Source organism: Dendropsophus ebraccatus, chromosome 11 (genome assembly GCF_027789765.1).
Source record: "Dendropsophus ebraccatus isolate aDenEbr1 chromosome 11, aDenEbr1.pat, whole genome shotgun sequence".
NCBI classification, from domain to species: Eukaryota; Metazoa; Chordata; class Amphibia; order Anura; family Hylidae; genus Dendropsophus; species Dendropsophus ebraccatus.
This window is the reverse complement of record NC_091464.1, coordinates 42808511-42833647: the sequence shown is the minus strand read 5'-3', so window position 1 is coordinate 42833647 and position 25137 is coordinate 42808511. Positions and strand designations below refer to the sequence as shown.

At 40.6% G+C, this 25137-nt stretch overlaps 1 protein-coding gene across 1 annotated transcript in view; it reads right to left on the bottom strand.

Moving 5' to 3' along the window:
* Positions 1–25137, bottom strand: part of PITPNM3 (PITPNM family member 3) — a 332363-nt gene that overhangs the window by 47929 nt on the left and 259297 nt on the right. The window contains exons 6-7 of the mRNA XM_069945444.1: positions 24487–24676; positions 10292–10411 (exon numbers count right to left, since the gene is read on the bottom strand). Of these exons, the coding sequence (XP_069801545.1) occupies positions 10292–10411; positions 24487–24676 (310 nt within the window). The remainder of the gene's footprint in view (positions 1–10291; positions 10412–24486; positions 24677–25137) is intronic.

The window sequence follows — 25137 nt, the reverse complement described above, 5'->3', positions numbered from 1 at the left end:
CCCCTGCTAGGCCTTCTGATGTGTCTGTCATGTTTACAGCTTATTCTCTAGATTCCTGACCACCTCTCTGTATTAGGAGCAGTGGCCAGGCTGGTGAACTCACTCCCTCACTGCTCTGGAGGGGTGTCTGGGAACACATATCAGTAAGGAGATGTGTGCTGGCTCCTCTGTCCGGCAACCTTATCTGCAGTAATCCATGTTTACTCTGACAGTGACTAACAGATGGGACCTGAAATAGCAGAGCCCAACACAGCACAACGGAGTGCAGAGCAGAGGAACGAAATCTACAAAGATGGGGATAACTGCTTTGGTAAAAGCATTTGTGGATCTGGGGAAATGCTAGAGTACCATTCTGAACTATGACAAAAGCTGTGAACTGGTACGCCTAGCTACCCTGCACTACATCACCTTCTGCACACCCTCCAGCAGTGGCATAGCTACCATAAAGACAAACTACACCACTGCTATGGGGCCATGCACTAAGGGGGCCCTCGGGCCCCTGACCCTACAACTGTGAGCGTTTGTGATGAAGGCTCACAGTTAAATGCTGTGGCACTCTGAATGACAGAGAAAGCTGCTATTGACTTCCCACCCTGCCAGTGTTTCATGTGGTTGGAGGCAGCGTTTGACCTTTAGCCACAAGAGCCCCCCCCCCCCCCCATACACACTCACCTGGCCCCCCACAGTCCCCCAGTGTTCATTCTCCCAGCTCTCTAATGAACGAGTGATACCACTTGTGCGCCAGGGAGCTGGGGGAGTGAAGAAACACAAGAAGACTGCGCCAGGCCAGGTATTTGTATTGTGTGTTTGGGGGGCATACAGGATTCATGGGGTTCCGTACAATTTTTTTGCTATGAGGTCTCAGGAATCCTAGCTACGCCCCTGCCCTCCAGCTTACCACAGATCCAGCAGGAAGCTGAAGTATAAGTCATTGCTTTATATCTCCTGTTCTTTTTGAATCTGCTCTTAGTTTTGACATAAAAACTTTAAACGCAGACACACAACAATAACAAAATGCAACATTTTACATTCATGTATCACAATTTATTAAAGGGGTACTCTGGCGGGGGGGGGGTTCGATCTGGCTGGGGAGGAGGTGGCTGAGGGCAACAACGTCCACTCACCTCTCCGGTTCCAGTGGTGGGTCCCGTATTGCGGCGCTCTGGTCCCCGCTGCCCGGCCGTTTCAAGTCCACTCAGCCAGTCAGTGACGGAGGCGGGATCCCACCTCCGTCGCGGGCTGGCTGAGCGGACTTGAAACTTCACATCTCAAGCCCCCCTGCCGGAGTACCCCTTTAAGATATAAAACATTTCAAAAATTTTTTTAACTAAGTTGAGGGGCCTTACATTCCTATAAAACACCATAAAGTACAATATAGCTTATTAATAAGCCAATATTGACTCACAATGGGGGACCCTCTGAATTTCTTGCCCTCTTGGCAAGAGATAGATTATGGCTTACAGCAGTCAGACAAAAAAAAAAGTTTTCATTAAAAGCTGTGTGTCAAGGTTGTAAGTGAGCTAATTAACTAACAGCTTCACAATATACCATATGTACCACAATATCAAAAGCATGTGTCATGGGAAATGCATCATATGAGGAACCTGTGACCTTGTCAACTAATGTATCATTCCAGACTCAATTATGGAATATGTAGAATTGAAGAAAATCATCTTGTTTTCTCTGAGATGCTGTAAAAGCTGCCACTGACACAAGGTGAAGGTCAGGGTGTTCTAGTGTGGCTGAAGCATGGCTCTTGAGTTACAAAAGCAGCTTTAAAAGAGGGAAAAAAAGCATAAAATAAATATATGTCCCTGAGCGTATACTTTCATATTGATAAATATTCTGTTCAGCCGATTCCAAGTTAGATGCTTGATTGGCAATTAAAATGCCTACAAATAGCCAAAAGGTGAAAGTACCAAAAAAAGATCGGTTCCAGATCTCTCGAGGTGTTCATACACATTGAGGCTATGTTCACACAACGTATATTTGAGGCTGTATATTTCAGGCCTCATAGCAACCAAAACCAGGAGTGGATTGAAAACACAGAAAGGCTATGTTCACACAATGTTGAAACTGAGTGGATGGCCGTCATATAACGATAAATAACTGCCATTATTTCAATATAACAGCCGTTGTTTTAAAATAACAGCAAATATTTGCCATTAAATGGCGGCCATCCACTCAATTTCAACATTGTATGAACAGATCCTTTCTGTGTTTTCAATCCACTCCTGGTTTTGGTTGCTATGAGGATCTGACTTGAGGACCAAATACAGCCTCAAATATACGTAGTGTGAACATAGCCTAAAATTGATGAAAATAGATGACCTCAACTAACACAATTGTTCATCATCAGGGAAAATTTAACAAACAAATGATCCTTTTAGCCAACCAATGCAATCTGAAGGTGGCTGTGTGTGAAATTTATGGAAAAACTGAAATAACCCCAGAAATTAAGTAAAATAACTCTGCAGGTCTATTGTAACTGTTATACGGCTAATAATAACATCCTTTTAGTGAATTAGGACAAAACTTTGAAGAAAAATGGTTCAAAAAATATTGCACATGAGGATCTAAAAGCAATGTGTTTGCCTCCTACCCCCCGAGACCTAGTTTACCTTTTATGATTCATCAAAAGAAAAAATAGATCTAAAGAGAGTATGTGAAACCTTTCAATATATTGCTTTTGCTGTAATTCATCCTCTTCCTTAATTCATTTATTATAATGATTGGAGAATGGCTCTTCTGAGCGTTAGCGTTCATTCAGTCTTATGATGGAGAGCGAAGTTTTATAAGTCTGAACTTCTATGTGCTCAGTGAAACCACAGAACCTAGATATCGATTTCACTGAAAAGGTCCTTTGACTATGGAGAGAAGAATTATGTAGGACATCTTCACAGGTCTTTGTTTGATTCACGGGGGCCCCTTAACAGCCATAGCTGACACAGAAACAGGAGGATTAGAGCTATTGATTTTGCACATGTAATCAAAAGTATTTATAATACTGTCCATGCGTACACATGGGTTCCACAGAGAGGGAAGAGTGCAAAACTGCTTTGCAGCATTCCATTTTTTCATTTAAATACAAATGGTGCGTTTACACGGAGAGATTTATCTGAAAGATTTTTGAAGCCAAAGCCAGGAACAGACTATAAGCAGGGTGCAGGTCATAAAGGAAAGACTGAGATTCCCTGTCTTTTCAAGTCCATTCCTGACTTTGGCTTCCAAAATTGATCAGATAAATCTGCCTGTGTAAACGCACAATAATGCTGGGTTTACACGGGACGATGATTGGCCCGATCGCACGATTATTGATGTCGGAGTAACGATTTTTTTTTCATAACGATCAGCGTTTAGACGGTACGATATATCTTATGGAAAAAATTGTTTTGCGATCGTTTTAAGATCGCGCGCCCGCAGCCCGGCCCGCCCGCAGCCTGGCCCCCCGCCCACAGCCCGGCCCCCCGCTCATCCGCAGCCCGGCCCCACGGTCAACCGCAGCCCCCTGCGCCGCCCCGATCACCACCCCTGCCGCTCCGATCACCACCCCCGCCGCTCCCCTCTTCAGTGCATTGAAGGCTGAAGAGGGGAGCCGGGAATTTCAAACGGCTCCTCTTCAGCCAATCAGTGCTCCTCTTCAGCCGTTTGAAATTCCCGACTCCCCTCTTCAGCCAATCAATGCACGGCAGCACTGATTGGCTGAAGAGGGGAGCCAGGAATTTCAAACGGCTCCTCTTCAGCCAATCAGTGCTGCCGTGCATTGATTGTCTGAAGAAGGGAGCCGGGAATTTCAAACGGCTCCTCTTCAGCCAATCAGTGCTGCCGTGCCTTTAAAGGGATGAATCAGGTCAACTGAACAATGTAGCTGTCAGGTGACCGATAATAAGTATACAAGAATGACCTCGGAGATGCAGCATAAAGACTCGAATATGCAAAGTCTATAGTCTACAGGAAAGTATAGTTTATCACCCAAAATTGCATACAACATATATTGAGATAAACAGTGTACATGTAATGGAGTATAAGACATAATATGACTAGTGCCAATCAAAGCATGCTATAAGTACAGTACATAGTTATAGCCAAGACCGAACCCAAATATAATCCTCTACACCCTGAGCTAATATGTGCATGTCAGCTCAGGGTGGACAGGACCACATTCTAGACCCAGGAATTGGGAACTTTGTGACTGATCTGGAGCAGAGACTATTGCTTGTCAGCAAGTTCACATGCAGGTAAAACTGCATTGGATCGGTCATCAGAGTGCAAAGTAGTGGTTAGCCACCATAGAGACTTCACCGCAGGCATGCTGAGGAGCAAATTCATAACAACCTGTGCAAACAGAGTTATTCTAGTGGTATTCTGTCTGGTAGGGGGTGGCCCCTCAGAGACCCATAGAGGCACATAGGTTAAAGGTTGTTTTTTTGAGTTTGGGTGACCTTAGTTGTGCTTAGTTACATAGAGACTAAGGAAGACTAAGAGAAAGTAAAATCCTTGTTTTCCCAAGTTCAGAGAAAAGTGTTGTTTGTTTCAAATAAACTGCGTCATTTGAAATGCTTAAAATCTTAAAATTTATAGGGGAAACATGATCAGCTTATTTCAGTATATAAAAGGATCAAAGTAAAATATGATGAATTTTTAAAAAAAGCATTTCGGTTAAAACCCCCTTAAAAAAGGGACACCCCCTCCACCTGTGGAAATAAAAGATTTCATCTCCAGAGGAGACGAGTATTCTTTACCAGGAGTACTGTGAATCTGTGGAACAGTCTATTATGTAACTATGTGAACAGCAACAGTCTCAGAAATATAACTCTCAATTTATGATGAAAAGTTCTAATATATGTAATAATTCTGAGGATATCATTAGATTAAGTCTTTAATTATCGCTTGTAAATTTGACAACTGACATTGCACTTGTGTGAAGAATCTTCTACCGAATTTATCTCTGTAGTAGACTAAAACATTTACAGTAAAATTAATAATGCAACATACTATGAAATCTTTATTCAGCAGTTGGCTAGTTTATCACTGGCTTTAGGACTTGAATGAACTCAAATGATTTTCTTGCCTAATTTATTTCTAAATCTTCACATTTAGCTTCCATTCCCTTTTTCTTACTAAAGGTTACACTCTAGACAGGAGCAAGACAGTCTTTTTAATGTATTTCATCCAATTACTTACTTTGTCAATATAGGGTTTTGCATTACCTAACACTCTCTTTTGACAGTATAGATTTATTTCATCCTGACGTCAGTACCTGACATTACCAAATGTAAAATAAAGAATTTGCTGGAAAAGATGAAAGGTTGTAAGTCACGCTACTGTAATTATAAGCAAAGTTCAGCGGCAAACCTGATTAATCCTGAGTCTAATCAGGCTTAGCTAACTGGTTTGGGAAGGTTAGTATCGTTCTCCTTAAGGTTACAAACACACTTGCCGGATCTGCAGCGAGTCTCCTTGCTGCGTTTTTGCAGGGAGACTAGCTGCAGATCCTGGCCCTATACTTTCAATAGCAGAGAAACTCGCAGCAGGGATGTACATCCCTGCTGCGATTTTGTCTGCAGCCCGCCCCATTAACCCCCTGGCCGCCAGACATTATACATTACCCGGTCCCCGGTCCTGCTTGCTTCGGGGATCCCGGTGCCTTCACGGCCCGCCCGACCAATCAGTGCACTGCGGCGGGGCAGCGCACTGATTGGCCGGGCGGAACGTGTCGGGAGCCGCCGAAGCAAGCAGGAGCCGGGATCAGGTAATGTATATCCTGCCTGCCCCCCTGCAGCCCCGATCGCCCCCAGCCGCACGATCGCCCCCAGCCCCGCAGCCCCCGGCCGCACAATCGCCTGCAGCCCCGCAGCCCCCGGCCGCATGATTGCCCGCAGCCCCCAGCCCCGCAGCCCCCGGCTGCACAATCGCCCGCTGGGGGCGATCGTGCGGCCGGGGGCTGCGATGCTGGGGGCGATGGGGCGATCGTGCGGTCGGGGGCTGCAGGGCTGGGGGCGATCGTGCGGCCGGGGGCTGCGGGCGATCATGCGGTCGGGGGCTGCAGGGCTGGGGGCGATCGTGCGGCCGGGGGCTGGGGGCGATATACATTACCAGGTCCCCACTGCTGCTTGCTTCAGCGGCTCCCGGCACGTTCCGCCTGGCCAATCAGTGCGCTGCCCCGCCGCAGCGCACTGATTGGCCGGGCGGGCCGTGAAGACACCGGGAGCCCCGAAGCAAGCAGGAACGGGGACCCGGTAATGTATAATGTCCGGCAGCCGGGGGGTTAATGGGGCGGGCTGCAGACAAAATCGCAGCAGGGATGTACATCCCTGCTGCGATTTTCTCTGCTATTGAAAGTATAGGGCTGGGATCTGCAGCGAGTCTCGCTGCAAAAACGCAGCAAGGAGACTCGCTGCAGATCCGGCAAGTGTGTTTGTAACCTAAAAGGAACTCTAGGTAAAAAAGATTTTGTCCTGTTTAATCCCCACCTATAATTTAAGCTTGTTTGTGATTTGTGTTTCCATTACATGAATTGGACTGTTTGTCTGCAACACATCCTGACTCCCTCCCTGAAGCTGCTGAAAATCCTCACTTCCTGGTCCACTCTATCTCAGCTCCTCTGTCCTCCCACTCCCTTGTGAGATAGAGTTCACATGATCTCTGTCTCTTCTCTTGTTAGGCCAGCTGTAATCCTGCCCACCTCTGACAGTGATCACCTGTCTATAGACAGAGAAACAACAGCATCTCCTGAGTAGTATAGGGGAAAGGAGACACTGTTGTTTCATTTCTCTCTCTCATTCTCTAATCTATGTAAGTATATACAGTAGATAGACAAAAACATACATTGGTTGCAACACAGGTGCCTAATTCATGCTAAGCATTTGGTTTTCCCTGTCCTCATAAAATCCATATATTCTTTCTACACCATTTCCCCCCTTGCGCTAGGCGGTCAGTACTGTTATCTATAAAGCTTTTATCTTCTTTTAAAGTAAATTATTTTTTTTTGTTAACCATGTTGAACCTTATATAATCTAAAATTGGTGTAAATATCAAAATAATGATTACATTAAATTGTAACTACAATAGCCAGCAGTTTCCATTTGATGGTAACACTGATTCAATAAAGGGCCATGATGACTTATATAGGAGCCTTAAACAGGAAAGTATATTAAATTACCCCATACCAGTAATTCCCTAGAGCACTAGATTTATCAGTAGTCTTACAAGCGGAGATACTCCATATCAGCTTTGGATGAATTCCAGCACAAGGGATATCTCTCAACATCAGTCGTACATTGTCCATATTGAATTGAGATGTGTTCAGTGCATGTTCCCCATCAATCTTTGCTATGTGTTTGTATAACATGGTAATACGCTCATATAGAAGGGCACAATACCATCATTTCACTTATCAGATACATTGAAATACACATAGCTGTCCCAAAGAAAGAATCTTTTGTCTCTATACAGTAAATAATCTTTCTGCCAAACTGCAAACGGAACATCAACTCAATCCCAGTATGTTAATATAGGAGTGATTTTTTATCAAAATGTATGAAAATAAACAAATTACCATTTTCATAAATTTCTTGCCTGCCTTTTGGTTTTAAAAAGGTGATACAGTTTTAGAAAAACATGGCCACTATCTTCCAGAAACAGCTCCACTCGTCCTCAGTTTGGGTGTGGGTTTTGCAGCTAATTTCCATTAAAGTGAATGGGGCTGAATTGTAATACCACACACAACCTGAGGACAGAGATGGTGCAGTTTTTGCAATAAAGCAGCTGTGATAAAAAAAAAAAAAAAAATCAGGAAAAGCCTAGTAAATCTAACTACAACAAAATGGATATACCATGGCAAATCTAGTGCAGGGCCTGAGGCAGATTGCAAGAAATTAGCAGTTTTTTTAATTTCCTAATCCTGGATAACCCCTTTAAGAGTCTAAACATCAGATATAGTAAAGCTAACTATGGCAAAATAGATACATCACGTCATATCTATGGCCATGGATAGATTCTCTCTTTGGTGTCAGTCACTTCTTTATTGTTCTCAGCGCAATACCAGTCAATGTAGCTTGGACTGGATCAGTGGTGTTAATAAAGGCCCTGTTCACATCTGTGTTAGTTAATTACTTTTTTATGTTCCTTTATTAAAAAATAACAATGAAAATAAATGTCAGTTTTATATGCAAATATTGTCACATACAGGACAACAACGACTCCTTTAACTATAATGGGGTCCAACAGCACAGTATTCAACATACTAGATCAGTTTTGTTGGGCACTTTTTGCCAGATCCAAGACATATGTGAACACAGCCTTATGACAGATTGATTACTATGGTTACACTGCCTCAATGCTTCTAAATGAGATTATCTGAAAGCGTGTTCCTAGAAAGCAGTCTACTTAGGTTTTCATCTCAAGGACATAAGAGTACTCAAACCACATTATACTCTAGTGTATAGTTCCATTGTTTTTATGATAGTTTTGTAAACTAAGGAAGCGATCAGTATCAAAGAAAAATCTACCTTAACATAGATTATCTAAATTCATCTATATCTATACTATGTACGTCAACCTACACATATGTATTCATAGAAGGACAATATTTTATTCTGAAAATACAATATAGAAGCAAATAGGAAGAATAACAGATCCATCATAAGCAACATCTTCATGTTTTTCAGGTTGCTACAGATTTGAAAAATATGTGAAATCTTTAAAAACCCAAAGAAGATATTGTAAAGATAAATTAGTAATTGGGTGGTCACAGGGCTGATTCTAGGTTTTCTGCTCCCTGAGGTGAAACCTGCATTTGTGTCCATCGCCCCCCCCCCCCCCTTCTGTGGCCACACTGCCCCATTACCCTCCCCCCCCCCCCCACTGTGCGCCTATTGAAAAACATAAGTAAGGTGTGTGTGCAGAAAGCCTGCAGCTTATAATAATAAGTGCATACACAATCCAGCTCTACTTTAAATTACCCTGTTCAAGAACTATCTTCCATCCTTGGTGAGGACAAGACATAAAAAGTTTTAAAGTTTCCAATTCTACCATGTGTAACCAATTCTTTAATCTTTATTGCTTCTTTAAAAGTTAAAGCCCCTGACGTATACAAGAGTCAATGCATTGTGACTGCTCAGGGTGATCTTATTCATGGTCATACTACCAATACACCCTGTGCTCCATATAAAGGGGTAGTGATCACTTGTAGTGTAGTGATGTGTGAAGCATATAACAATACCATATATAACAAGTATTTCCAGTCCTGACTTCCTTGCATTCTATGTCTGTGTCCAGGTATCACTTGCAGGTCATGGGGTCAATGAAATCAGTGGTGTGTAGCAGACAGTATCATTTATGGCCACAGCCTTGGGTGGTCAAGTGTTTTCATAAAAAATTTTTTGTCATAGATTGAAAATTTGTACCTTTTTAAATAACAATGGCATAACATGCTTTATAGGACTATATGAGGCACAGAAGCTTAAGGGTCCAAAGAAAATAATAATTTGCAAGCAGGCAAGGGTGGGGGGGACATAATAAACAAGCACTACTTAATTCTGCCTGTGCTCAAGAAGTGATGTGTCAGAGGCTTCAGGATCTTTACCAAAACTCATTTTTTTGTTTGATATCCTTTTGTCTCAGGGGAGAAATACCTGAACCAGCTGATGGATTGCCTGTTCAGCCAATCAGTGACTGCAGCGGGGTCCTGCCCCAGTCACTGATTGGCTGAGCGGGCATATATATATATTACACACACACACACACATTATATATATATATATAACACACACAAAGTATAATCTCAATTCAATATCCATCATAATATCAATTCTGATGAGCTTGTATTCCTTGATTGCTGCAAAGGATACTGACACTATAAAAACGAGGATGTAATAATAGAATAATCTAGAATAGAACAATTTTACTACATGTTGGAAATAAATTATATTAACTTATATTCCCACATTCCCACTCCACAGCATTGCATTATTCTTCATGGGGAGGAGAGTATTAAGCGACAACCAGAGCGCTCTGGATGTGGCTTATCTTTCCCAGAACAAAGTGATCGGGACACAGTCGACCCCTATCTTCACTGATATCTGTCTATGGATTATCGGGAGAGTCCCATACACATTACATCGATGGCCCAACCTGCAGGCATGGCTACCTAAAGCATAAGATGTATGGGGATACTAAAACTGTTACAAATTTCCTGGGTTGCCGATATAGAAGGCATCAATATTCGGAAGGTTTCCACGGTCGTTATTCCTACAACTTCATGATCAACCACATATCAGTAGAATGGTACCTGTATGCTGCTAACACTTCCCCTCCGGCTGCTGTTTTGACTCTCTCCAGGTGTCTTGGCGCTATAACACAAAGCATCAAAACCTAGGATACCGCCTACACAGTCTCCAATCAGACAGACCTGAAAAAAAAGAAAAGAAAACATTATTGAGAGTAAGGAATTTAGGATGTGGAATTAAAATATTAAGATGAAATAGACAAAGATAGGTTAGAGGCTAGTTGCAGTAGGTTGTATGCTATTGCAATGCAACTTAATTGTAAGTAACAAATGAATGAATTAACTGTAAGTGTAGATACTACAGCTTTTTTGTCTATAGTATACATTCTTCTTAGGGACTTTTTCATGACCCTTAGTATATTTAGGAAAATACACTGCCATCTAGTAAAAATAAAAGACTCAGCAGACCACTTACGCACCCTACACATAGACATGGACCCACATGGACCCTCATGTACTATGCCATCATCTCCCCCTCATATCCTGTGTCACTATCTCCCTCTCATGTACCGTGCCACGGTCTCCCCCATGTATCCTGTGTCACTGCGCCTCCACCCCCTTGTGTACCTGGCTACAGCCCCTTCATACTTTGCCATCCTCTAATCTGCTGTAGAACTACAACTCCCATTATCAACTACCAATAGGGCTTGATGAGGGTTGTAGTTCTGAAACTTGGATGGCCACAGGCTGCAAAACTACAACTCTCACCATGAACTGTTATAGCAGGACAAGGTGGGGTTGTAGTTCTATGGTGGTAGTCTCACCTGTCCTGGTTTCGCTTTGGCCTCCTATGCTCCTCAGCTGTGATGCCTGCATTGCTATTGATCACTGCTTGGGGGCATGGGGGAGCAGGTATCACTGATGCTGTATTCTGGGGGGGAGGGGGCATTTAGGTCCAGTGGGTGCTAGAAGCGGGTGGCACTGACAAGATTGGGGGGATGGGTGATGTGGCGGAAGGGGCTGCACTTTCAACCAATCCGGAAGTCCAGATGCTTTCCTTATATGCATAAGATGAGCATCCGGAATTTTGGCACTCCCACAGAATTCTATGGGAATGTCCTGCCGGAATTCTGGACGAAAATAGGACAGGATCTACAAAATCCTGATCTATTTTCCGGGACAGACACCCTTCAGGAAAAGGGTGTCCTTCACTTATATAATTCTATGGGTTTGGAAATCCATCTGGATTTCCTAATAGGACAAGTCCCACCAAATTTAAAAAAGGGAGGAAGGCAGGGGGTGCAGGAAAATAGTAAACAACGTAAAGTTACCTATCCTGTGCCTTCGTAGCGCCGCTCTCAGGTCCCACTGATGGCCATTGGATGTCATTTTCGGCTGGAAACAGGGTATGTTTCCAGAGGACGTCAGTGAAACCCACTTATTTAAATAAAAATTTTATACTGAAATACCCCTTTAACCATAGGGGCACACAGGTTTCTTTCTTTTTTTTTAAATGAGATTTTGGGAATGCTCCATTAGATGCTGAATGTATGTCAGTGACCAACCATACAGCAGTTAGTAAACCATGACTTGATAGCACACAAGCTTTATTTCATGTACAATGGGACCTTTCATGCAAGGGCCCCTTTATCTTTAATGACCAGAAAGTAGAGTAATTTCTGAAACATATATGTATTGAATCGGATAACATATATTTATTGACTCTGATTCAAAAGCAAAGCGGACTGTGCTTCTGAAGCCAAAGTAAAAATATGTATAAATTCAGGAAGTGATCGGAACACAGTAACTAGTTGACTATATTCAGGCCATTAAAGTCAAATGTGCCATGAACAGTACAATCGTGATGTAATCATTATTAGAAAATGAGAAAATGACATGCGGCACAAAACTTATTTCAAGTAAATGTTTTTACCTAAAAGGAGATGCTTAGTGTAGTGAATTCACAGAGATCTCAACATAATTCTACTAAAGTTTTACATAACTGCAATAGATTGAGGAATAACATTGGCTGTCCCCTAAAGCCTTGGAAGGTTTGAGAAAATGTATGATGTATTTTCCAAGAAGAGAATGCTATTTTTCCATGTGTGTATAATACCCTCTTCTAATTGGTGTAATATTTCTTTTCCTAATCTTGCTATTCAGCAGTCTCGGCAGGCGTACTATGCTAGTGCTTATTAAAGTGGCTTTAAGCCAAAGCTGGTTAAGAAATTCGGATAGCCTCCAAAATAAATCACATTATTGTTATTAAACAAACAGATTATAGTGTAGGCGATGTGGGTGTTTTCCAATAGAAATGTACGGTTACTGAGGGTTTGGTGTTTTTTTTCCAGCTTTTTTTGTATTTTGCAGGTAGGTCAAATTGGCCATATTTTCTATTTTAGCTCTGTACACTACATATTATCCCATCAAATGCATACACTAAACATTGTTAAGGGTATATTCACACGGGCGGGCTCGCAGCGAGATTCTCGCTGCGAGCCCGGCAGGTCCTGTCAGTTCCCATAAACTACATACTTGCTGCGGTCTAAACGACCGCAGCGAGTATGTAATTATACCGCGCTTAACCCCTTCTACTCCCGCCGGCTCCCCCGCTGTAAGCAGCATACATTACCTGTCCTTGCTGCACGGGTCCGGCGTCCTGCTCTCCCGCCCGGCCAATCGGTGGCTGCGGCTGGGCAACACACTAATTGTGTGACGGGAGAGCAGGACGCCGGACCCGTGCAGCAAGGACAGGTAATGTATGCTGCTTACAGCGGGGGAGCCGGGCGGGAGTAGAAGGGGTTAAGCGCAGTATAATTACATACTCGCTGCGGTCGTTTAGACCGCAGCAAGTATGTAGTTTATGGGAACTGACAGGACCTGCCGGGCTCGCAGCGAGAATCTCGCTGCGAGCCCGCCCGTGTGAATATACCCTAAGACTAAGTTGCTACTCATTGACAGCATAGCTTCAATGGAAGATGCAGAGCCATTATTACACGAACTGCCTCAATTTAGTGCAGTCCTCTCCCCACTCCTTCTCCCGATGGGCACGGATCTAAATACTCCCAGACCTGGCTCGTTCAAAACTTTTGACATGCCTCTATGACATGTCAAAAGTTTTCCCAAACGACAGTGACACTTTAAAGAAAATGAATGGAATGAACTGATCATTGTTATAGTAAATACAATGGTATTCTACTTTTGTCTGCCATAGTTTAGCTTCTTTTGCGCACGGCACTGAGGACGAAGGTACTTTTCTATGATGAAGGTAATTAATCTTTTTAGACTTTGTTCTGCACACAAACTAAAAGTGTCACTGTCATTTTAACTTTCAAAACCTAAAACAGTAGATGTGATATAAAGCCAGTTTGCAAGTTACATTAATTATAATTTTTTTTTTTTCAGTTATCATGGACAACCCAGAACTTTCTGTGTTCTGACTCTTTTTTTCATAGATGATCTGGGACACAGGACTTCCTGTGTTTAGACTCTAAGGGGGAGATTTATCAAACATGGTGTAAAGTGAAACTGTCTCAGTTGCCCCTAGCAACCAATCAGATTTAACTTTATTCCTCACAGATTCTTTTGAAAATTAAAAGTGGAATCTGATTGGTTGCTAGGGGCAACTGAGCCAGTTTCACTTTACACAATGTTTGATAAATCTCCCCCTAAGTGCTCACAGAGCAGGCAGTCATGTGATTGATGGACACACTCAGCCATGACACTCTGTACTGCCTCATGTACAGACTTCATGGGGGACATTTATTAAGTCCAGCGTTATTTATGCCGGGCTTACAAATGTCCCAGTAGTGTCGGAGCTCTGAGGATTTATGTAGAGGTGTGAACAAAGTGAAACCTATGCCAGCTCAGGGCCAGCTTTTTCCTCAGGAAAAATGATAAATGCGGAAGCACGCAGAGGCTGCATCCCCTCTGCACGCTGCAACCCCCCCTGGAACACCCCCTCCGGCGCAAAAGGCCCAGATGGGCCCAATGCAAATAATATATTCGCAACAAGACCATTTGCGAATATTTTTAAGCCGATTAAGACCATCTACGCCTAAAAAAGGCATTTTAGCATTTAAATAAATGCCCCCCCCCCCCCATGTGTTCAGTCTGTTTTTTTTTTTTTCAACCAGCACAAGACAAAAAAGCTGCAGACTGGACCTGGATTTCTGAGAAGTATAACTTTGTTTTACATTATAACTAAAGAATAAATAATGAATGAGTGTAAGTTGCAAACTTGCTTTATATCACGCCTACTGTTGATTTAGACTTTGAAAGTTATAACAACAGTGACACTTTACCATTGCCTAATACATTATTCTTATGTGAGTTTTACGTAACAATAATTATATTATGGGTAAGCAGACTACAAACATAACTTTTTTTTTTGTTTTAAAGCATAAAGCAATTGACATTTTTACATTATGCATTGCTTAAAGCGGTTGGCTGGCATCAGGTAACTTAATATATTGCTGCTGGTATATAGAAAACAACAAAGTGTTTATACTTACATGACTGCGCTCCCCCAATGTCCTGTTGTGGTGTCGCCGGTGTCGTCCACTGACTGCAAAGCCTTCACTTTCGAGATAAACTCGTCTCAGGACTGACAGCTCACTTAGTCAAGCAATGGCTGCCGTACTGTCCTATCTCAGTCAATAATTGGCTAAGTGGCCAGTAATTTTGTTTTCTATTGATCAGCAGCAATATATTAAAAGTTACCCAACGCTGGACAACCCCTTTAAATAAAGCTTATATAAGCCATAAAAAATGTAAACCTTTAAACAGGTTAAATTAAATTTAACTGATGCTGAAAGGGATATTCCAATGTTTTATAAATTATTAATATATTGCTGGCACCATTTGTCTCCTACCACTTATCTCTTCAGTCTGCTTCGGAGACGAGTGCATGGAGCAGGACTAGATATATCTATATTCCTATTTGTTCCACAAAACAAACTTTGATAACATCTCATTCAAATCCTACTAAGGGGATCTGCAAAGAGTTTGTATGTTCTCTCCGTGTTTGCGTGGGTTTCCTCCAGGTACTCCGGTTTCCTCCCACACACAAATACAGATAGGTGAAGCACTGCGGAATCTGTGTGCGCTATACAAATAAATAAAAAATATAAACCACATTCAAAAAAAAAAAAAAAAAAAGAAAGTGCAATCATTTAGTTTAGTATTCTTCTGCGCCATTGAACTGATTATGTCTGGGCTTTCCCTCAAAACTGTGACCCTGCTGACGCCATGCAACAGTTTCCCACGATCCGTCTTGCATAACCAAGGGCAACAGGGAATCAAAACAAAGCTGGTTCATGAGGCATTAGTGAATACACATCTATCAAATAGTATATATCCAGAAATACTTGTATATTTGACATGTTTCATTCAACATAAACCATTGGTATAGACCTACTTACAATCCTTTAAATTATGTAAAGTATAAACAACAAATATTTATGTTAAAAAATAAATATTTATTCTTTAACTTTGGAATAAGTGTGTTTATTTTCTTTTTTGTTTAATATACTAAATATTTACCATTTAAAATTTCTAGATTTACCCCACCTAGGGTAAGGGGCATTTGTTTGCCTGCCATATTTGTTTAGGTGACAACCAATTTCTGTTCTAATATTTGATGATTAAAACACCCATTTGTGATTATAGAGAATTTTTCAAAGTTTCTAGCCACAGCTTTCATTCTGGAAATAGCTAGATTTTGGAGCTTGTGTCGGAAGTTAGCAATAATAACGTGTTACCAGTGTCTAGCTGTAAATGGAACGGAACAGCTGGATGTCTGCAGAGTACCGCTCACCACTGGCCTTCTCAACCCTTTCACAGTATCTTCAATGGAAATAGGATGAGTTGTAATGTTTATATAGAGCTTTTGCTTCTTCAGTGCAAAATTAGATAGCATGGAGTCGGTACAAAGTAACAAATGCTTTGTAAAAGCAATCCGAGAGGAACATATTTGGCTGACTAGGTGATACAATAGCTTCTACCTGAAATGTTCTTGTTTAGTATATCAAGTAACACTCAGATAAAAGTAGCTATTTTAATGCAATGAGGTATTTTACAGAGTGCTAATGGAAGTCATATAAAACCATGGCATCAGTCTTTCTTATGTAAGTGTAGGATATATATCTATAAGATATATCTTAACAAGTATATTTATCGTTGCTGTTTATCCATCAAGGACAAAGTACCTGACAGAAGCACTTATTGTGTTCCTATATCAATCAGCCTAACCACCCAGACACTGAAAGACAAAGCCTTAATCATATGAAATATATGACATATTATATGAGTCCTGCTCTCAAACCTGTTGTTATAGTAGCATCTAGTTTGGAAAACAGGAGGAAGGGTTATTTACCATTCCTCTGTGATGCAAATACTGTGGTGCCTTGGATTACGAGTAGGGATGGTCCGAACCGAGATCGGTAATGATTCCTGCTGTCTGCCCTCTCCGAGGAGCGGGCGGATCCAGCGGGAGGACCGCCTGGAAAACTGGGATACAGCCATAGCCATAGGCTGTATCCCAGTTTTCCAGGCATTACTCCCGCTGTGTCCGCCCGCTCCACAGAGCGGGCAGACAGCAGGAATCTGCTGCCAAGCGTTCGGGTTCATACCATACCATCGGACCATCCCTAATTACGAGTATAATTCGTTTCGGGACTGTGCTTGTAATCCAAATCCACTCTTAAACCAAAGCAAGTTTTCCCATAAGAAATCATTGAAATGCAGACAATTGGTTCCAATGACATCTCAGCATTATACTCTGCATACTTGAGATATAGCTGGAAGGTTTCATGGTGTACTTAGATACAGGGAGAAGAAAATGGAAGAGAATGACCCCAATCAGTGAAAAGATACCAACTGTGTATCATTGGATGTAAGTCTTTATTCTACCCCTGACCTTGTCTGTAAATCACTGGTATGTTCTGCAGCAAGATGTCTGACTGTTTTCTTGCTTGTAGAATAACTTACAGCATATTCTAGCCATTGTTTAGGTCTTACTGGAGCTGACGTTTAATATATTACTAAGTTTGGTAGCACAATTTAACCCAAATTGATATTTGATTACTAGGATACTAAAAAATTTTTGCAGTGTGTATTACTCTGGAAATCCAGCACACCAATTAAAGAACTGGTAATAAAAAATATAAAAAAAATCCCTGCTTATTCTAATAAAAAGGAACCTGTGCCTATGTGATCACAGAGGAGATCCAGTAATGACCAACACTCAAGGCTCTTCTGTACTGGTTGGGATTTGCAGATAACTGTGATCCTGGACTTTTAACCTCTCCGATGCCCCAATAATGATGGCCATGGCATATAAGTGGTTTGACAGAAGGCCGGAACCTTTCTTATAAAAGTGTTTTCATTATCACAAAGTTACACACATAGGCCATGTTTCTGCAACGTCTTTTTTATTTGAAAATGTCTGGCTTTTGATAGATCATTAATGACGTCCGTCTTTATGAAAAGATGAAATGTTTCACCTTAAAAAGTATGTTATGGGAACATAGCCGATAGATAGATAGATAGATAGAAGATAGATAGATGCATGCCATGGTAATAAGAAAAAAAAGAGATTTTTTTTTTCCCCAACACAACCCTCAAAACATATGTGGCCCAAAATGCCACGGGTAAAGACTACACAAAAACAAGCACATTTATTGCTACATTTATAAAAAATTTGGTAACATGGCAACATAAAAGACTTTATTTTTTTGTGCTACTGTTTTATTGTGCAAAAAGGAAGAAAAAGTACCAGTGAGTAATATATACATAAAATTTACAAAAAAAAAAGAGAAAGGGAATAGGCAAGAGAATAGCCAAATACAGGCTAAAAAGTATTTGCTAGTAAAGGATATGTCATACGTATTCTACAAGGCACCATTATATTAATTGCTTTATTTAATTAAAATTTTGTACATTAAAGCCAAGAATGTATTAAAAAAAAAGAAAACGAAAAAGAGGAAAAGTGTCAGTCTTTCCTTTATATGTATCATCCATTCATGATCTCTTCCGGGCTTTGTATTCCATAATTGCAATTAAAGACCTGAGCCTGAACATGTACACACATCCTCATTCATACAGAAGCAGCCTGTTTACTATTGGGAATATCACTGATCCCAAGACTAGAGGAACAGAGCTGGAACAGTGCATTAAGATCTCATTTTGGAATTGCATTCATGTCCTTGGGGAAACAATGTGCAGTTTCAGTGATGTCAAAATAATCACGCAAAGTAGTAGAGTGGCACAATGTACTGAATGAATACTAATTGTCATGATGACATGAATAGGATTTATATGAATCGGGATAATGGATTATTCCTTACACACTGCAGTTTTAAGTATATTTATCTAGATAACTTATTAAAGTGATCTTGTCAGAGGTATGTTATTAAAATATTTGGAGGTACCCGATCCTATCAGCCTCTAGTGCCTGGTGTTATGAACTAAGCTGTCTCTCACCTCTCCTCCACTAATAACATGTCATTCTACCCTGGTGGACTACTCTGTTTTATCTTATTTCTGTCACACTCTGTTACACCAAGGCAACCATGAAAGGGGTTTTATGGGTTAATATTGTCTATTAATGGTTTATCCTCAGGATATGTCATCAGTCACTGATCGGTGAGATCCAACACCTGGCACCCTTACTGATCAGCTGTTCAGCAGAGTTATGCTTTCACTACAAAGTTTATAGACTATATAAGCAGTTGCGGACACTCAGCAACCCCGCTCGTCATACTACCATGTCCACCTTTTAGTCCTATTTTCATGTCCATTTTCTCATCCTGCTGCTGTGTCTAGCTGCCAATTGGTGGCCATTGGTGGAGTGAATGTGACCTGGAGATACTCTCCCTTAGATTCTGCTGCCCACTCCAGCCAGTTCCAAACCAATTGCATTGTAAAGGGTCCACATTCCTGCCTAGAGACTCTTCTTTATGTTGACTTTATATTAACTTCTGTTTTGTGTTTCCATTTTTAAAAAAAAACTGTGTAGAGTTACACCTCGAACAGGTTGGCACCCTTAGGGTGTTATTACACGGCCCAATGGCAGCCGCTCTGAAGCTGGAGCGTGCGGGACATGGGGTAAAGAAGACCGCAAGAGGAGCCCTGCAGCCTGGATAGGTAATGTAAATGGTCAGTTGCCGGCTGCACACTGCTATTACACGTAGCGGTCAGTGCCCGACAATTATAGGTTCAAACCTATATTATTCCACGGAGAGATAATCGTCCTAATAGGGCCGATTATGTCTCTTTATGTCTCTACGTGGAGCTGTCTTCTCTCCTTTTGAGTTGTATGATGGTAGAAGAAATGAATAGCAGGTCTAGGGCCCCTTTAAGGGGAATGTGTAATTAGAAAATGATTTTTTTATGTTAAACATGTTTTTATGAATTTTTGGTGACATTTTTTCTAATTTTCCATTCAATTTCCTTCTTACCACAGGGGCAAAAACTAAGCTGAGACTTCCTGTTGTGTGTGTGGTGATGAGAGGAAGGGGCTGTAACATGATCTGTACAGCAATGCAGTGACATGCGACACCAAAAGATAGAGCAGACAATAGCAGCTCCCTGTGGAATAACCTCTTCAAAGGTCACAGAGTATACTCAGTGATGTTTCACATTCATCTTCAATCTTCAAGAGGGCAGACTTTGTTTATTGTTGTCTATGTCTATGAGTCTTGCTGTAAAGCATATCACTAAACAGCGGTTAAAAACAGCCCAGGTAATATGGCAGCCCCCATAACAATGTACAAAAAGTAAAAAAAAAATTATAGTCAGAGAAATAGAAACAGATTGGAATAAAAGTTTTAGTATCTGCGTCTAATTAGTAAAAGAAACTCTAGGGGACATGTTCCCTTTAAGGAGCAGCAACTTTGGAGCAGTATTGAGTATTGCAATGGCACTGGTGTTCCCAACCACCATGCATCAGGACAGGGATACTCAAATACAGCACAGTGTAGCTAATCTCCATGGAGCATTGTTTAATCTTGGAATAGTGAGAAAAAGATTTATCTGCAGTCGCTAATACCACCATTTCTCTGTTGCACATTAAGTACTCTGTACAGATTCAGGAAATTGTGTAAGCATGTATGCCATATCGTTTTGCGGCATTGTGTTCTAACTAACGGGATGTCTAGTGTTTAAAAAAAAATGTACGCAACAAAGCTGACCTGCATGGTCTTACAGGCATGGCACAATCTTTAGGTGGTGGCCCTGTGACATTTAGGCTATGTTCACACACACAGTAAAATGGTAAAATGTGTCCGTAATTTTGAGTTTAATATACAGACATATTTTAAAAATAATAATGCGCTTCATTGAAGTCAGTGGGAATTTGGACACTGTATAGAATAACGGCCATAATTAAGTATGACCGTCCAAATAATGAACATGCTCATTTGCCACCGGATTTTGCAAAACACAACCTTTTTAAATATCTGTTCACACATTGTGTTACCCAAAATTATGACCATATTTAGCCTTTATTTTACTGTGTATGAATCTAGCCTCAACCATAAGGAAAGTTACTTGTCTGAGAGACTGATGGATAATTAGATAATAGATAACTGATAATTGATAATGTATAATAAGATGGATAATTTGTACAATAATATGGAGTCAGCAGCATTTTCATAACATAATGTGGGAAATTTGTCAATTTATGTCTATTTTTAAACACAGAGAAAAAGACTATGGAGTAATGGATCCAGTTTGTCAGTAAAAATCAATCAATCAATCAATCAATCAAGCTTTATTCCATCTTCCAATACACGTCTGACATCACATCTGTGTACATTCACCCCACAGCATCAATGACTTGAGTTTTGAGCTTGTGTGTGCCCTTGATCACAGCTCGATACATATCATTGATGAGATGGGGTGAATGTGATGTCAGAATTGTATTGGAATATGGAATAAAGCTTATGGATTTTACTGACATTCTGAATTCAATACTTTTTCTTCACTGGATGTCTACAGTGCATTTGGCCAAGTGTAACAACCATGCACTAGGATTACATTATGCGACAAATTTACTACAGATCTGTGACCCAAGATAAAGAAGCTGCAGTAAGTTACATCTCAAGTGTCTCAAAAGGCAGATTTTGGAACCACAGGTGGCCACTTAAATACTTTTCATATTTTTCCACATTTTTCTTTTTTTAACAGATGCTATACTTTTGAAACAAGCAATATGAAGAATAACTATAAATGAGGAAAAACATTGTCAGACTTCATCATTATCCGGCATATTTTGCTTTTCACATTCCTTTGAATATCGGCCGTGAAAGTCGTCGCCAGTGATGTTTATTTTATCTCCATTATAGACAGATGGTTGAAACCTAATTAGAGATGAGCAGCTTGGATCTGTGTTCTCAGAACTGGGATTTATTCAATTAGATCAGTGGACTGGGTTTATGAAAGAATGGACTGACCTCACAAAACATTTACCCAAAATATGGTTTTCCGCTGCATACACTTAACTACACTGTAGTGACATATGCACGTCGGTTATATGCCTGTCTATTGCCTGCTTTTCTAAGAAATATTTCTATTTGTGGTAGGCAATAAAATTTTGCAGAAAAGTCATTTAGATCTTGATCTTGAAATTGGTGTTACCTGCATTGTTGGCCTACGTGTATAGACTGTGCTTGTAATATGTCACAAGAGTTAACTTGTCAAGTTAGTTAAAAAAAGAAATACAGCCCATACAACAGGATCCAGGATACAGAAATACAGCCCATACAGGATCTGCAGCCGATTTCATGCTGACAGTTCTGCAGTAAAATCTGCTGCAATCCTCTGTCCTGTCATTTCTATGGCTTTACAGTCTTGCAGCAAATTTTTAATTTTGCTGTGTGAATGTAAAGCCCCTTCCCGATTAATCCGGCTTCTGCCGGGCTAATATGTTAACTGCCCCGCTCCCGCTTGCTTCTCAGGCTCCAGGCTCCCTGGTGTCCTGCTCAGCCAGTGTGCACTAGGTGTATACGCTTCTGCCGGGATTCCTAGGCAGCAATGGAACGTATATTTCCGTATAAATCACGGCCGCTGTACAATTTTACGAAAATATACGGTGTGTGAACATAGCCTAACTGTGTAGTACGGGCACTAAACAGCCAACCAGTTGGTGTAAAGGTGGTCGGCACCTTGCCGAGCAATAAATTGTGACCTATCTTGAGGATATGCCATCTATATCTTTGCTCAGAAAACCCCTTTAGGATATGTTCATGCAACAAGTTTTGAGGCCGTACTTTTGGAAAGTCATCATTTTGAGGTGAAAATATGGGAGTATTTTTCCAAATTAATGGCCATAAATAAATGGCATATTAATTATTTTTCAGCTGTGGTTCCATATGGTGTGTGCACAGATGCCCAAATTCCCATTGGCGTCATAGGGGTACATTATATTTTTGAAATTACAGCTATAATTTTTCAGCAAAATTTCTTCATTTTGTCCTTATTTTTACATTGTGTGGACATACCCATGAGGCCACATGTTCAGGTTTCTATTGGAATTTTCCCATCTAAATTCTGACAGAATCTGCTTGCACTCCACTGCCAATGCAGGTGAACAGAGTATTTTTTAAGCTCATTTACTGTACATGCAGCAAAAAAAAATCTAGGATAGTCAACAATTGGACTAATCCAAGTGCAGGTCTGCTGGCCAATTTCTAACATAATTCCAAGAGTCAGCCTTGGCATTCTATAGCGCTTTCTTTAAGAATACACAGCAGATTTGCCACTGGCCACTGGTGAACATGGCCAGTTTCCTTTGCACAGTGTGATAGATCACTGAATTAAGATGATAAATGGTTTACCTGCAGTCGTATGAAAGCCCTAGAAAACACAGCACTTCATGACAAAATCACACACTCATCCCTGCTACATCTGCATATTGTAAATTTGTAATGATCGCAATTACCAAAAGTCACAAAATTTCCTACTTATTGAATCCCCCCCCCCAAAAAAAAACCCACAATTTTTAAAATTTCAGGTGGGTTTCCTGTTTTAAATGTAAGGAAGAGAGGGCAAACATATTCCATCTAATCTGGTTCGGTCCTGGAATCCAAGCATTTTGGTCCAATGTGATTGGATGTATCTAACAGGGTATGGAAATGGCTCTCTGGATTTCTCCCCAGTGGAAATGGTCTTGGGAGGACTAGCTAATGCATTAAGGTACCCATAGGAAGAGATTAAAAGGATTCTCATGCTCCACTTTTATAGGAATGGTTGAGGTTAGTAAATAAAGTTTAGAGTTATGAATGCTCATGCCCAAGGTCCTCAAAGATATATAATAAATATTCAGCAATCCTGATGGGTTTTTTCCCACTTTCCGTTTACACTGTTGACCATATGGGAACAGTAGTGTCAAATTTTAATAGATCAGACAATTCTACATGCTATGATATAAAATATGCATTTTTTAAATAATTTTTATTTGCAAAATAGGAAAGGGGGTGATTTAATTTTTTATTTTATTTTTTTACAAGGGGGGGGATTTTGCCATGTTTTAATTTTTTTTCTCTTTACATTATACACACAATACACACAAAACACATACAAAAATCATTAGATTGCATGTACTGTACCTATAAATGCTCTGCCATTAGATAGCATTGATGACTATTATCAGCGATCTGCACTTAGGATATGACTCTATGAGAAGATCGCTGATCTGACAGGATGGAGGTAAGTATTATACCTCCCCCTTTTAAGAATCTACCCCCTTGCTTAAGTGATCATGATCAGTCAGTGATAGGTACTTTTCATGTAACCGACTCCCTTAGATGCTGAGAACACTATAGATCACAATGTTTAAGGGGTTAATGACCGTCAGCTGCTTGATCGTGGCTTGTCATTATGCCTGGCTCCTGGGACACTAATGTGTGCATGGCTGATCACATTGAAGCCGCCCCGCACACATTTAAACCCCTTTACAATCAGAACCATATTTACATGTTACTACTGCACGAGGCATCAGAATACGTATTGTAGACGTGAAGGGGTTAAGTAACACAGTTGTAAAATAAATAAGGCAAAAATACTATATAGACAACGATAAATGTACAGCACCTGTGCATTATTTTACAAATCATTTTTATAAAGCCTTTATATGTATGTACATGGCTAAAGTATACAATATACAGTATATATTATCTACCCATGTGTGTTTTCAACAAATGGAATATTTTTTTAATAAGATATGATATGCAAATAAATCCAACATGCTGAAATACCTGTCCATTAAAGCCAGCTCCATCTGGAGACTTGAGAAATTCATTGTAAACTTGGTTTGCTCTGCTGATCACCATAGCAACTGCATCTTGGTATTGAGGAGAAGAGATGGCCAGCAGTGGCAAGGCAGCTAGTGGGATGTGATCTTCACTAATGTTTAGGCAGTTCTCATCATAGCTGTAAGGGTTAAGACTGGAAAAACAAAACATAATAATGTCACTGGCCATGCTAGTCAGTAAATACAAAAAAAGTTATACAAAAACCAGTGTTATACAAAAAACGTTTTCAGCATGACGTATAGTAAAGAGTAACTGTAATTTTACATAAAATGATTATAGTGCAGCACTGTGCACAATAACCATTTTTTAAATGAAAGAAAAAGAAGCAGTGTATGTCATATAATACTAGGCACACCACCATAGATAAGAAAAACACATGTATCCTTTATTCAATATAGAAATTCACAAAGCAAGACCTTAGCCCAGTTAACAACATTTAAAATAAGCATATCTTATAAAGACCCATAAAATACAGATAGTCCCTACAGCCAACACGCAGTATAGGGTGTCATTTTTTTTTATATGACTCACTTCTGGTTTGTCTTTTATGGGCATTGTCTGCACTCCCGACTGCTTATAACTATGTGTTAGGAG